The sequence below is a fragment of the Sorex araneus genome, chromosome 1 (genome assembly GCF_027595985.1).
Source record: "Sorex araneus isolate mSorAra2 chromosome 1, mSorAra2.pri, whole genome shotgun sequence".
In the NCBI taxonomy this organism is placed as follows: domain Eukaryota; kingdom Metazoa; phylum Chordata; class Mammalia; order Eulipotyphla; family Soricidae; genus Sorex; species Sorex araneus.
Window position 1 is genome coordinate 428,569,586 of NC_073302.1, and position 12,221 is coordinate 428,581,806.

Below are 12,221 nucleotides of genomic sequence, written 5' to 3' on the forward strand. Positions count from 1 at the left end.
GGCACGGAAAGTCAGGTAGTTTTGAGGAAACGGAACCTACCTCTCCATATGCCCAGCGATCATGCTCCTGGGTTATGTGCCCAAGGGAATTAAAAACTTATTTCTATCAAAATCTTGCACAGGAATGTAGCTGCTTGCTGGATATTAATCCCAAGTGTTTTAGGCTTCATCAGTGAATTGTTCCTTTTCCTCCCCCCAGAGAAGCTTACAGTGCTCTTATGAGCAGCCCTAATCTCCTGAGTTTATCTTTAACCTTTCCTTTGTGCTTTACCTCTCATTGTCACCATTTCCCAAATTCAAGCTGGTTACTTGTAAGTCAGGACTGGAGTGATAGCACAGTGGGTAGGGCGTTTGCTTTGCATGCGGCTGACCCAGGTTTGATTCTTCCTTCCCTCTCGGAGAGTCTGGCAAGCTACTGAGAGTATATCACCCCACACACAGAGCCTGGCAGGCTACCCGTGGCATATTCGATATGCCAAAAACAGTAACAGCAAGTCTCACAATGGAGACGTTACTGGTGCCCGCTTGAGCAAATCAATGAGCAATGGGATGACAGTGGTACAATGATACAGTGATACTTATAAGTCAAACCTTCTGTAAGTCTGGACTTCGTATTTGTAGTGAATTCTTGCGTTCCTATACTCCCCGTATAACCTTTTCATATTTTATTATAGAGCAATGTTCTTTGCTTAGACACAGAGAGACTGTTAATGTTATGCTTCTAATATTTCAGAGTTGACTGGCTCTGAAATATCTGTCTCAGGTTTGACTAAGGCTTTGGTTGCTGTCGTTCCTACCACTCCAAAGAGGGTGGTCCTGGGGCTGGAGCGATAGCACAGCGGGCAGGGTGTTTGCCTTGCACATGGCCGACCCGGGTTTGATTCTCAGCATCCCATATGGTCCCCTGATCACAGCCAGGAGTAACCCCTGTGCATCGCCAGGTGTGACCCAAAAAGCAAAACAAACAAAAAACCCAAAAAGGGTGGTCCTGCCGGGAAATTAGATGTTCCTGGGCAGAGCACCAAACCTACCTCTCGCATCTAAATGGGACAGTTCAGAAAGCATAAATGCACGGTTTTTTATTTTTTAAAAACTGAATCACTGTGATAGATCCTTACAAAGTTGTCCCTGGAGGACAGAGCATCTCTTGGAGTCGATCCCAAGAGAACTGCCTCTGTTGAAATGCTTTATCTCTGTAAATGATCAATCACACCTACACGCAGTCCTATACCTTGAACCCCCTCAGAAGTTCTGTAAGTATGCTAACAGCTCTGCTATTAAACAGGCCATTTTAATCATCAGTCTGTGGTTCCCTGTCTCTTTGTTCCTCTGCTGGGGAGGCGGCTCTCGGCCACTGAATGCGTCACGTACCCAGATCGTGAACTCACATTGCTGTGTTATGATGATGAAAACTTGGATGCAACAAAGATATCTTTCAGAAGAGAATGAGGAAATAAAATAGGGGGTCTGTGTGGACAATAAAAATATTATTCAACATTAAAAAGAAATGAATTATCAAGTTGCAGAAAGACAGAGAGGAAAATTACTGAATGAAAGAGAGGAATTTGAGAAGGGTAGTTCCACTGTATATTATTGTAGACAGGGTGACTATAAAGTCCATTACAAAGATAAGGGACTGGGCTGGAGGAAAATGAACAGGCGGAGCACAGAAGGTTCAAGTAAGTTCAAGATAGTCAAGTAATAACAAGATAGTCAAGTAATAACATGAATGTGTATCCTTAGATATTCATTCAGCATAAAGAGTAAGCATTGGGGGATAAGGAGAGCACAGTGGGTGGAGCATAACTGCTGCCTTGCATGCAGCTGACCTGGTTTGATCCCTGATCCCAAAAGATTAATTCCTGACTGTAGACCCTGGAGTAACCTGAGCTTTGCCGGGTCTAGGAAAAAAAAAAAAAAAAAGAGTAAGCCCTAAATAAACTCTGGAATCACATAATAATGTGTTAACAAAGTAAGTTAAGTAACTCCAACAATGGTATCACTGTGTTTTTGATTTTGTGTATTTTGATCATGAATAAAGCTGTGAAATCTCAGCCCTGACTCTCAATTCTGTGAACATAATACGATTCTAAAAGTCTACTATTAAAAGTAACAATATACATTGTACTGCTATTCACAATAGCCACATGTGGAAAAAAACTCAAGTGTTCCAGAACAGAGAGCAGATCAAGAAACTGTGGTATATGTACACAATGGAATATTATACATATCTATCTCCTACAATTTGCTACCAAGTGGCTGGAGAGAGAGAGAGAGGGGAGAGAGGGAGAGAGAGGGAGGAAAAGGAGGAAGCGAAGGAGGGAGGGGGAAGAGAGAGAGAGAGTTTTCTCTCATCTATGGAATATAAAGACATATAGTAAGGGAAAACAGCTAATGGTAGGAGTATCTGGCACTAGGCCTAAAGAAGTGAGTCTGCCAAGGGGGTGGGCTGGGAGAGGACCTGGGTCCCTCTGATTTATGACAGTACTGTAAATCACAAAAACTGGAAGACAGATCAAAAAGAAAAGAATTTGGGCTGGATAGCGCAGGGGTCTGGGCACTTGCCTTGCATGCAGCTGGCCAAGGTCTGATTCCCCCATACTACATATGGTCCCCCTGAGCACTGCCAGGAATAACACCTGAGCAGGTGTGGCCCAACTCCTACCACCCCCCCCAAGTTAATAATTTTCTTTGTTTAAAAAAAAAACAAACAGGGGCTGGAGCGATAGCACAGCGGGTAGGGTGTTTGCCTTGCACGCGGCCGACCCAGGTTCGATTCCCAGCATCCCATATGGTCCCCTGAGCACCGCCAGGAGTGATTCCTGAGTGCAGAGCCAGAAGTAACCCCTGTGCATCGCCAGGTGTGACCCAAAAAGCTAAAAAAAAAAGAAAAAAAAAACCACCAAAACCTCTCTAAACATTACTCTTACTTTATATATCTCATTTTACAAGTATACTGTATTTGTTTGTTTGTTGGGGGGGTGGTGGGGATCCAACCTAGGTCTGCTGTGTGCAGAGCAAATGCCCTCCCCACTGTACCAGGGCGCCAGCCCCAAAAAGCTGACTTTAGAGAATGTGGCCTAAAGCCATAAGTCTCTTGGCTTCTGGATACCGGATTCAGAATTTGGCGTGGGATACTCCCTTGTCCTGGGGAAGAATGGCCCCTGGAAGTGACCCCTAGGGAGTGGCCCCTGGCTTCCTGGCTTTTGTACCGGGCTGGTAGTGGCCCTGCATCCAGGGACAGGACAGGTGGGCCGGAGGAAGGACACACATGCAGGTGGGAGGGACAAGCTGCATGCGGTGGCATGTTCAAGTGGATGTACCTTTATCTCGGCATGGACCGTAAGGCGGGTGTGTGGATCGGAGGTGGGTGGTTGAAGATGTGAGTGCAGATCCCACTCAGTCAGAAGCTGGGATTGGCTGGGATGGGTCCTTGGGCCTTGTCCTGTGCAGCCCCACCCCACATCCCCAGTCTCCCACCGCTGGAAAATATAACATTCTTAATCTGTTTTTTTTTTATTATTAATTTTTTGTAGCCCGGCAAACTACCAAGAGTATCCTGCCCACACTGGCAAGCTACCCGTGGCGTATTCGCTATGCCAAAAACAGTAAACAAGTCTCACAATGAAGACGTTACTGGTGCCCACTTGAGCAATCAGTGAACAACGGGATGACAATGCAGCGCTACAGTGCTATTTTTTTTGCTTTTTAGGTCACACCCGGCAATGCACAGGGATACTCCTGGCTCTGCACTCAGGAATTATACCTGGGTGGTGCTTGGGGGACCATATGGGATGCTGGGAATCGAACACAGGCCGGCTGCTCGCTGTGCTATTGCTCCAGCCCCACCATATTTATTTTTATGTTTCCTTATTCTACACATCTGGATTGTCTACAATTGTTATGAGTAGGTCTGTATATAAATGAATCCATAATTTCTTATCTTTTTTTGTTTTGGGGATCACAGCCTGCAGAGCTCAAGGCTTACTCCTGGCAGGCTCAGGGAACCATATGCCAAAGATCAAACCCAGGTTGGCCATATGCAAAGCAAGCAGTTGTACAATTGAATGGCTTTTGTAAAAGCATATGAATATTTTAAATAATACTACACTGTTATATGAAAACTTAGCATTCTCAATAGTCTGATAAGAAAAAAAAACTATAGAAGACCTATTTTGATGTTTATCAACACTACTACTTTAAAATGCTTGATAGATATAACATTTTAAAAAATACACTTAATTTGCATTTTCTTACACTTATGCTGAAATATTAAAAAATACAGTAATTAGATACTGTTTTACTTATTTTATGAATTACTTACTCTAGTTACATTGGTACTTTTTCTATTAGAGTTTCACTATCTTTTAGTTTGTTAAACAAAGGATTAATAGATTTTTAATTTAATGTTTAAAAATAAAAATGCTGAAGCACTTTCACATTATCTTTTATCTCAATTAATAAATGAAATCCTTATATAACTATTATCAGGGTAGTCGTTTCATTAATTGGTTTATTATTGCTCAAGGGGCTCAACTCTTGCTCAAAATTTTCTTGGTTCATTAATTTTTCTAAACAGCCTTTAAACTCAATGAATAACTTCCATAATAAGCTGATAAAAAATAAAATAGGTGTATTAAAACTGACTGAAATTACATATATCCATGATACATTACTGCGGGAAGAAAATATATTTTGTTTGGGGGCCACATCTGAGGTGTTTTGGGGACTGTATGGGATGCTGGGGAATCAAACCTGGGTCAGCTGCACACAAGGCAAAGCTCTACCTGCTGTATTATTGCATAATTAAGATCTTCATGATTTTATAGACCCCAGATTAAATCTTTTTTTTTTTTTAAAGTAAACACATTTTATTTAGAGGCTTTTGAGGGAAGGAGGAAGGGATAAGTGGGAGAGAGAATAGTAAGAATAACGCGCTCAAGAGAGAACGTGGGCTTCTCAAAGGGTGGAGGAAGCCCCTACACATAACCAAGCTTTAGACACAAAAGTATGAAAACATGAAAGTACACATCTCAAGAGGGGAGATGCGGGCGACACATGTGCTCGGACACGTGGGTGCAAGCAGTATATGGGCTCAGGCAGCATATGCTCCTGAATTAAATCTTTTTATCTAAGAAAATGTTCTAAGGCTGAAAATGTCTAAATCCTTATTTTTTACTGTATTTGTAGGTTACAGGATTTCTAATTTTATTTCTATTATTATTTTTTAAAGTTTTTGTGTCATGTTGTTCAGTGGCTCTGCACCGAGGAATTGCTTCTGGCAGTGGCTGAAGACTACATGGGATGTAGGGGATAGGTACCTGGGTTAGGGGAATTCAGAGCAAGTGTTTTACTCGGAACTCTCTCTCCAGCCCCTGGTTTCATTTCTAATTTTATGTCTTTTCTTTTGTTTGGGGGCCACACATGGCAGTGGTCAGTGGTAACTCTTGGAGGTGCTCAGGAGACCACATGGGATGCTGGGATTGAACCTGGGCTGGCCGCAAGCAAGACAAACACCTTACCCATTGTACTATAGCTTCGGCCTCTCTAATTTTGTGTTTTGATAAAAAGTAATGCATATTTATTTCTAGAAATATTTTGGTGACCAATATAATTTTACTAAATGTAAACTTTTCAAGTAAATCCTTATTTGTTAATTCTTATACCGGGCAGAAATTGATAATGCTAAAGTCTTCCACTACAATTGTTTTAATTTTTCTTTATGGTTTCAAAAGTTTTTGCTTAATAATTTATGCCATATTACTCAATGTATAAGAATCATAAAATATCATTATGAATTTTTTCTTTCCTCGCCAAAAGTGACCTTTTGTACCATATAGTGCTTTCTCCTTAAAAAATCATACACTGGTACTAATTCAGCCACTTTTAGCTTTGTGTTTTCCTAACAAAAATTTGTTACCTGCATTTTTTGGGGGAAGGGAGGAATCCAGGGACGGCAACTAAGGCCTCACATATGGGAGACATGTGCTCTACCAGTTAGCCACATTCCCGGCCACCTGCATTTTCTTTTGATGTTTTCTTGATATATCTTTTAAGGTTTTAAAACAAGAAAGATTAATAAGGTGAAACGTGATTTATTATTTTTCCCATTTAATGTCTAAATGCAACAATGCACAAGGCAGAGAGAAGAGATGACTAGAAAGAAGAAAAGTGAATTAAAGAAAGAAAAGACTGCTCCTTTTAAAATAGTTACTTAGTACTTTGGTAGTAGGTATAACTTGTTATAGATAAAAATAAATGATAAATTCCCCAGTTTTGAAGGAAAACAAGTAATAATATTTGACTTTTTGGTTAACTTTCTTACATGGCTACAGTTCAAACTGCCCAAACACGAAATGCAAAAACAGACATATCAAGGGAATAGAGAATGGTCTGGAATAAAACCCTATAATATGGAGGGATCACACATCAAAGACAATAAATATGTAGAGAGTATTTGGTCAACTAATCAGTTTTAGCAAAAACTCAAAATGAGAAAACCAATGGGGGGGTCGGGAAGAAGGAACCAACTCTAGAGTGAGTGAGAAAATCTCTAAATATAGGGCAGCACAACCATAAGAAAAATAACTTGATTACTATAAATGTGAACTAACGAAATTTACATGTATTTTTAAGTCCTATAATTAAAAAACCACCTGACGAAAATATTGAGAACACAACTCTGAAAGACAAATAGGTAAAGAATAAGAAAAGTTCTTTGTTTTCCCAGCTCCACACACTGGAGCACAGGGATGGGTGGGAAAAGGAAGGTGGTAGGGGGCAGGGGTGGAGAGGCTGTGCAGGTATCAAAGCCAGAGCTACTTCAGTAGCTGTTCCCTAAGCTATCTTTCAGTACTGGTCAAGAATGACAAATTCTTGATTTTGGTTAAACTGATTTTTTTTTTTTTTTGCTTTTTGGGTCACACCTGGCTCTGCACAGGGGTTACTCCTGGCTCTGCACTCAGGAATTACTCCTGGCAGTGTTCAGGGGACCATATGGGATGCTGGGGATTGAACCCGGGTCGGCCACGTGCAAGGCAAACGCCCTACCCGCTGTGCTATCGCTCCAGCCCCTAAACTGACTTTCTTAAGATAAATTATGTCACCTTATTTTCTTGTTTATAGAAATTTGAGAAAAATTAGTTTAATGATGATTGAGGGTAGTAGAAGGCATCTTCTACATTTATAAGGGTATAAAGTGACATTTCTGTTGGAGACTCCCTAAAACTTATCAAGTACTTCGTGTATAGAGCAATTTAATATAGGTTAGTAACTGTTTTTAGGAAAAGGAAATAACTTAAATATTTGAGTCAGCTATGTGGTAGCCACTGGGTGAATGTAAGTAACCATTACACAGAGATTATGTTTGGCCACTAGGACTCTGAGTTTTCTCTTATTTTTTAAATTTTCTATAGGAATCATAGAGTGTTTTTCTCATGAACCCAACTAAAACTGCTCTTAAAAAGTAAAAATGGGTTGGGGGGCCGGAATAATACATTGGGTAGGGCACTTGCCTCAGCCACAGTCGACCCAGGTTCAATCCCAGGTAGTCTGTTTGGTGACCTGAGCTCATCTGGAGTGACCCGAGCTCAGAACCAGGAGTAAGCCCTGAGTACTGTTGGGTGTGGCCCAAGTACAAATGAATAAATAAAATGGGGCCAGAGACTTGGCTAAGCAAGAGAGAGCACAAGCTTCATATACAGGGGCCAGGTTCAAGCCCTAGCACCACATGGTCCCCTGGACACCCCCAGAAGCAACTCCCAAGCATTGAGCTGGAAGTAGCCCCTGTGCATTGCAGGTATGGCCCCTAAACAAATGAAAGTCAAATGTGCCTATATGTGTGAAGCACTGCAACACTACAGTATGTATACATGTAACGATTTCCTCATAATTTAAGTTATATAACAATTTCTAAATTCCAGTACCTGCCAAAATTAGTATCAAATATGGAATCTCATTTAAAAATTATGTGAAAGAGTAGGAAGTTAATGTGTCAGTTTTATTTCTAGACATTCTAACATTGCTCATTTAACTAGTATTTATAGAGCTGTTAATCCAACTAGAAACACACCTGAAATCGTCTTATTCTGCAACCAAAGAGTCATAATTTCATCTCTGTCGATTTTGCTCCTACCAGGCCTAAAAATCCAAACAAAATGCTCACTTCACTGTGGGAACTGAAATGGGCTAAGTATCCCATGAAAAGCGTTTATGCTTAAGAGTGTTAGACTACATGACAATCCAGTTTTTTGCTTTTGAGCCGCATCCCGCTGTGCTCTAGAGTTGTTCCCAGCTAAGTGCAGGGGACTATGTTGTATCAGGGTCAGAACTCAGGGCCTCCAGCATGCAAAGCACAGTCTGTTGAGTTATCGCTTCAGCCCTAATAATCCAGTTTCTAGCTCAGAAAATACTCTACATGATGAAAGCATTAGCATCTCATAAAGATATACAAAAGATTCACAGAAAATAGCAGAGAGAAATAAAGCACAGGCAACTAAAGTCAAGTCAACATAGTTTCCAACTGGGGGGACTTGTTCAGAGGGCTTGATGCAGCCTTCGCAGGCAGGAGTCCTAGATTCGAGCCTAGCAACCTCAGCAGCAGGAGTTCGAGTATCATTGGAGCGGGGGTCGAGGGGGGGAGTCACTATAATTCCATGTTATTTTAAAGACTGCATAAAGGCCCTCTACTTTATAACCTCAGATCACTGTCTTTACAAAAGCCGATTCTTTTTCTTAAGAACTTCTAACTAGGTGTCAGGAAATCAGGGTTTTATTGTCAGCTCTTAAATGGATGATTTAGGCAAGTCAATTACCCACTGTTCCTGTTTCCTCTTGAGCAAATGAGAAGTTCTGGCTTCCTAAATGACTTCCAAATCTCAAATAATGTGAGTGGCCAAGAGTAAAGAGCCATTACCTTATTATAAGCACTGATGGGTGAGTAGGTCATTCCCGGGCTGTAGGAACCACTGCTGCCTGATGACAGGCCTTGAAGCTGAGGGCTGTATCCAGTTATGCAGTTGGTGGTGAACTTGGGGCTAGCACTGGGAGAACGTGACGGGCTATAACTCAACACGCTCTGACCCTGAATGGAGGGCGAAGGCAGCAGACAGGGAGGCATTTGGGTTGTAGCCAATTCATGTGGAGGAGTAGTTTGCACCACTAGAAAGAAAAATTGAAGAAAAGGAAACAACAACAAATTAAATGTGTATGCCTATAAAGAACTTTTCTATGAAAACAGATTAAAGGAGTGAGCTTCTTTCCTCCAAAAAGAGGGGAATGCTACTTATTTGTTAAGTTACATAAAGTATTACTAAAAGACACATTCTTTATCATTTCTATGGAGTTCAATAAAAAAACTGGATTGTGCAGCAAGAGTTAGTCATTAAGCTTTAATTGTAATTAAACAACAGACAAGGTTTCCTGAAAATTGTTGAATGTTAATTCCATTCATTTGAACAGTAATGATAAGCATTGGTCTTAAGACAAATTTATTGTAGACCTGTTTAATATAGTTGAACCAGATGGCCTTAGAAGTCCTTTCCAGCTGAGTCTATGAAAAGGGAAAATTAAATTGAGAAAGATTTATTGCTAACCTTCCCCACCTTTGCAAAAGATATTAAACACTTACCAGCTGTTTTCAACCCTAAAAGTGTCTGCTGTCCAGGGCTAACGACCAGACTTGTTGGTGCCACCGTATATTTGAAATATCTCCAAAAATCAAATAAGGCATTTAGGCTGAAGAGAGATGCAAGGGCAAGCTCTGGAAAGAAAATAATAAATTATGTTTAAAAGGTGAGGAAGATGGGAAATGATTGGTTTAGCAAATCAAAAGCAAAACAAAGTTATCTTTTAATTCCTAATAGCTACTATTTCATGAATGTCCTTTATGTGCAAGGTGAACTGAACTTCAATGTATTACTCTTCCTTACAAACATGTATAGCAAACATTTCATTGTTTTTTAAAGATTAACCAGCAGTTGCAGACAAGTCAAGTTTGCCAGAGCAAATGGTTAAATCATAAGTCTAACTTAGGCCTACAAATTCCAAAACTCTTCTTTCACTTGCCGGATCACCTTTCCTTCATTCCTTAAAATAGCTTCTATTTTTACAGCCATCTATTCATCTATAAAATTTATCACATCACTGTGTGTTACAAAGTTATTTATAATTAAATTCAGCATACAATATTCCAACACCACTCCCCCTTCACCAGCGTCCACTTCCCTCCACCAATGTCACTAACTTCCCTCCTGATCCCAGCCTGCCTCTATGCAGGCACTTTCTCCCTCTTAAACATTGTGGTCTACAATACTATTACTGATAAGAGAATTGTGCACCTCACTTTTCCTTTCATCTTCTCTAACATATTCTACCTTTCCGGGAGCATCTGTTCTTACTGCCTTATGGATATCTAAGGACTAAGGAAGAATCAAGACAAAAAAAGCAGGCAGAAGAAAGGACGAAGAAATCAATGAAGGCATCAACAGAGTAAAAATCTGGTTGGTCTTGAATGATTAAAAAAAAAGGGAAAAGGGGGGCTGGAGCAATAGCAAGGTGGTTAGGGCGTTAGCCTTGCACGCGGCCAACCCAGGTTTGATTCTCAGCATCCCATATGGTCGGTCTCCTGAGCACCACCAGGAGTAATTCCTGATGCATGAGCCAGGAGTAACCCCTGTGCATCGTCGGGTGTGACCCAAAAAAGAAAAAAAAAAAAAGGAAAAGGTCAGGGTTGGGATTCAAGTGGAAGAGCACGTGCTTTGCATGTTTCAGAACCTGAGTTCCATCCCCAGCACCGCATGGCCCACCAACCCTGCTGGGATGAAATCTGGGCCTCTAGGACCACAAGGAAGGGTTCTCCACAAATAAAAATAAACACATCAAAATAAAAGTAGAGCATTTTAGGGAGAAGTCACAAATATAAACCTAACCATTCCCAAACTTACTTTCCATCACGAGACTCATGACTATCAAGAATTGTCTTATTAATATGATTATTCCCCTCTAACAGAATGTTCCTACCATGAGAGCAGGGCCTGATTCACCTCAATTCCCTGGTGAGTGGGTGATCAAATGCTGGTTAAATGCAATAATATACACTTAAGTGAATTATACTTAAAAGGCATTTTTTTATTGATATTCTAAATTAAGCAAAACTTACCAATATACCAGAGGGGCCAGTATGTCACGTTATAATAGGAACTAATCAATTTTCCAGTCCTGAAAAAAATTAAAATCCTTTAGCTATGAAAAACCACCATCACTCATGATGGCAAACAAACCCGTGGAATCAACCACTGGCTTGAAATTTTCTTTTTTGAGAGGCTGAGGGCGGTGGCAGACTATTATTTTAACTTACATTTCAGTATATATCATTCCAGCCACAGACACATTTAGGAGTCCCCAGGCTAACACCACTTTCCTAGCTTCTGTTTCTTTTCTCATCCTGATGGTTCTGTCAATAAGGGAAGTACTAGGACTTGACTCCCCTTGCATCTAGTAAGAAGCAAAAAAAAAAAAAAAAAAAAAAAAAAGCACAAGGATTAATCAAAAGAAACTTTTCCCACTTAACAAAATCATCCAACCTGGGTCTTTCCTAAAGGTAACCAAAGAAACCTTCAAAATGAACAACAACAAAACCCCAAAGGGTCTGAGTTCCCTCACCTTTACAATTTCTGGTTAAAGCGCCTTACATCTAACACGGGTGTTAAGAACAGAGGCCCCTACGTGACAACTTCATGGGCACAGGATAACGTTTCCAATCACTAAGAATGTCCTGTTTTGTCGGCTTTAAAGGTGGGCGGTGGTGTCTGGAATGCTGACGTCCTGGACGATGTCACAAGGACCAGGTCACAGAGACCCAAGGTTTGGGAGCCCCCTGCAGACCCCCACATCCCCATCAACTGCGCAGAGCCCGGTCGTTTCTACGAAAAGAAACACCCTGGGCTGGCCTTTGGGAAGGGTGGTCTGTGTATGTGTGTGTGTGTGTGTTCATGTGTTGAGGGTCGTTTCTGCGAAAAGAAACGCCCAGGGCTGATCTTTGGGAAGGATGTATGTATGTGTGTACACTCACGTAAGGGGAAATAAGGTGGGTGTGGTGGTGGTCGTGTGTGTGTGTACGCACGCTCATGTGTGAGGGGGAATTGGCAGAGGTGGTGGTGTGGTGTGTGTGCGTGCGCTCCTGTGTGAGGATGGAGTGTGTGTGTGTGTGTGTGTGTGTGCGT

General features: G+C 41.1%; 1 protein-coding gene across 1 annotated transcript in view; it reads right to left on the reverse strand.

The window, feature by feature from the left end:
- The window catches only part of TMEM209 (transmembrane protein 209), a 34,294-nt gene that overhangs the window by 21,472 nt on the left and 601 nt on the right, over nt 1–12,221 (reverse strand). The window contains exons 2-5 of the mRNA XM_004608263.3: nt 11,357–11,493; nt 11,159–11,217; nt 9,629–9,760; nt 8,915–9,159 (exon numbers count right to left, since the gene is read on the reverse strand). Of these exons, the coding sequence (XP_004608320.1) occupies nt 8,915–9,159; nt 9,629–9,760; nt 11,159–11,217; nt 11,357–11,493 (573 nt within the window). The remainder of the gene's footprint in view (nt 1–8,914; nt 9,160–9,628; nt 9,761–11,158; nt 11,218–11,356; nt 11,494–12,221) is intronic.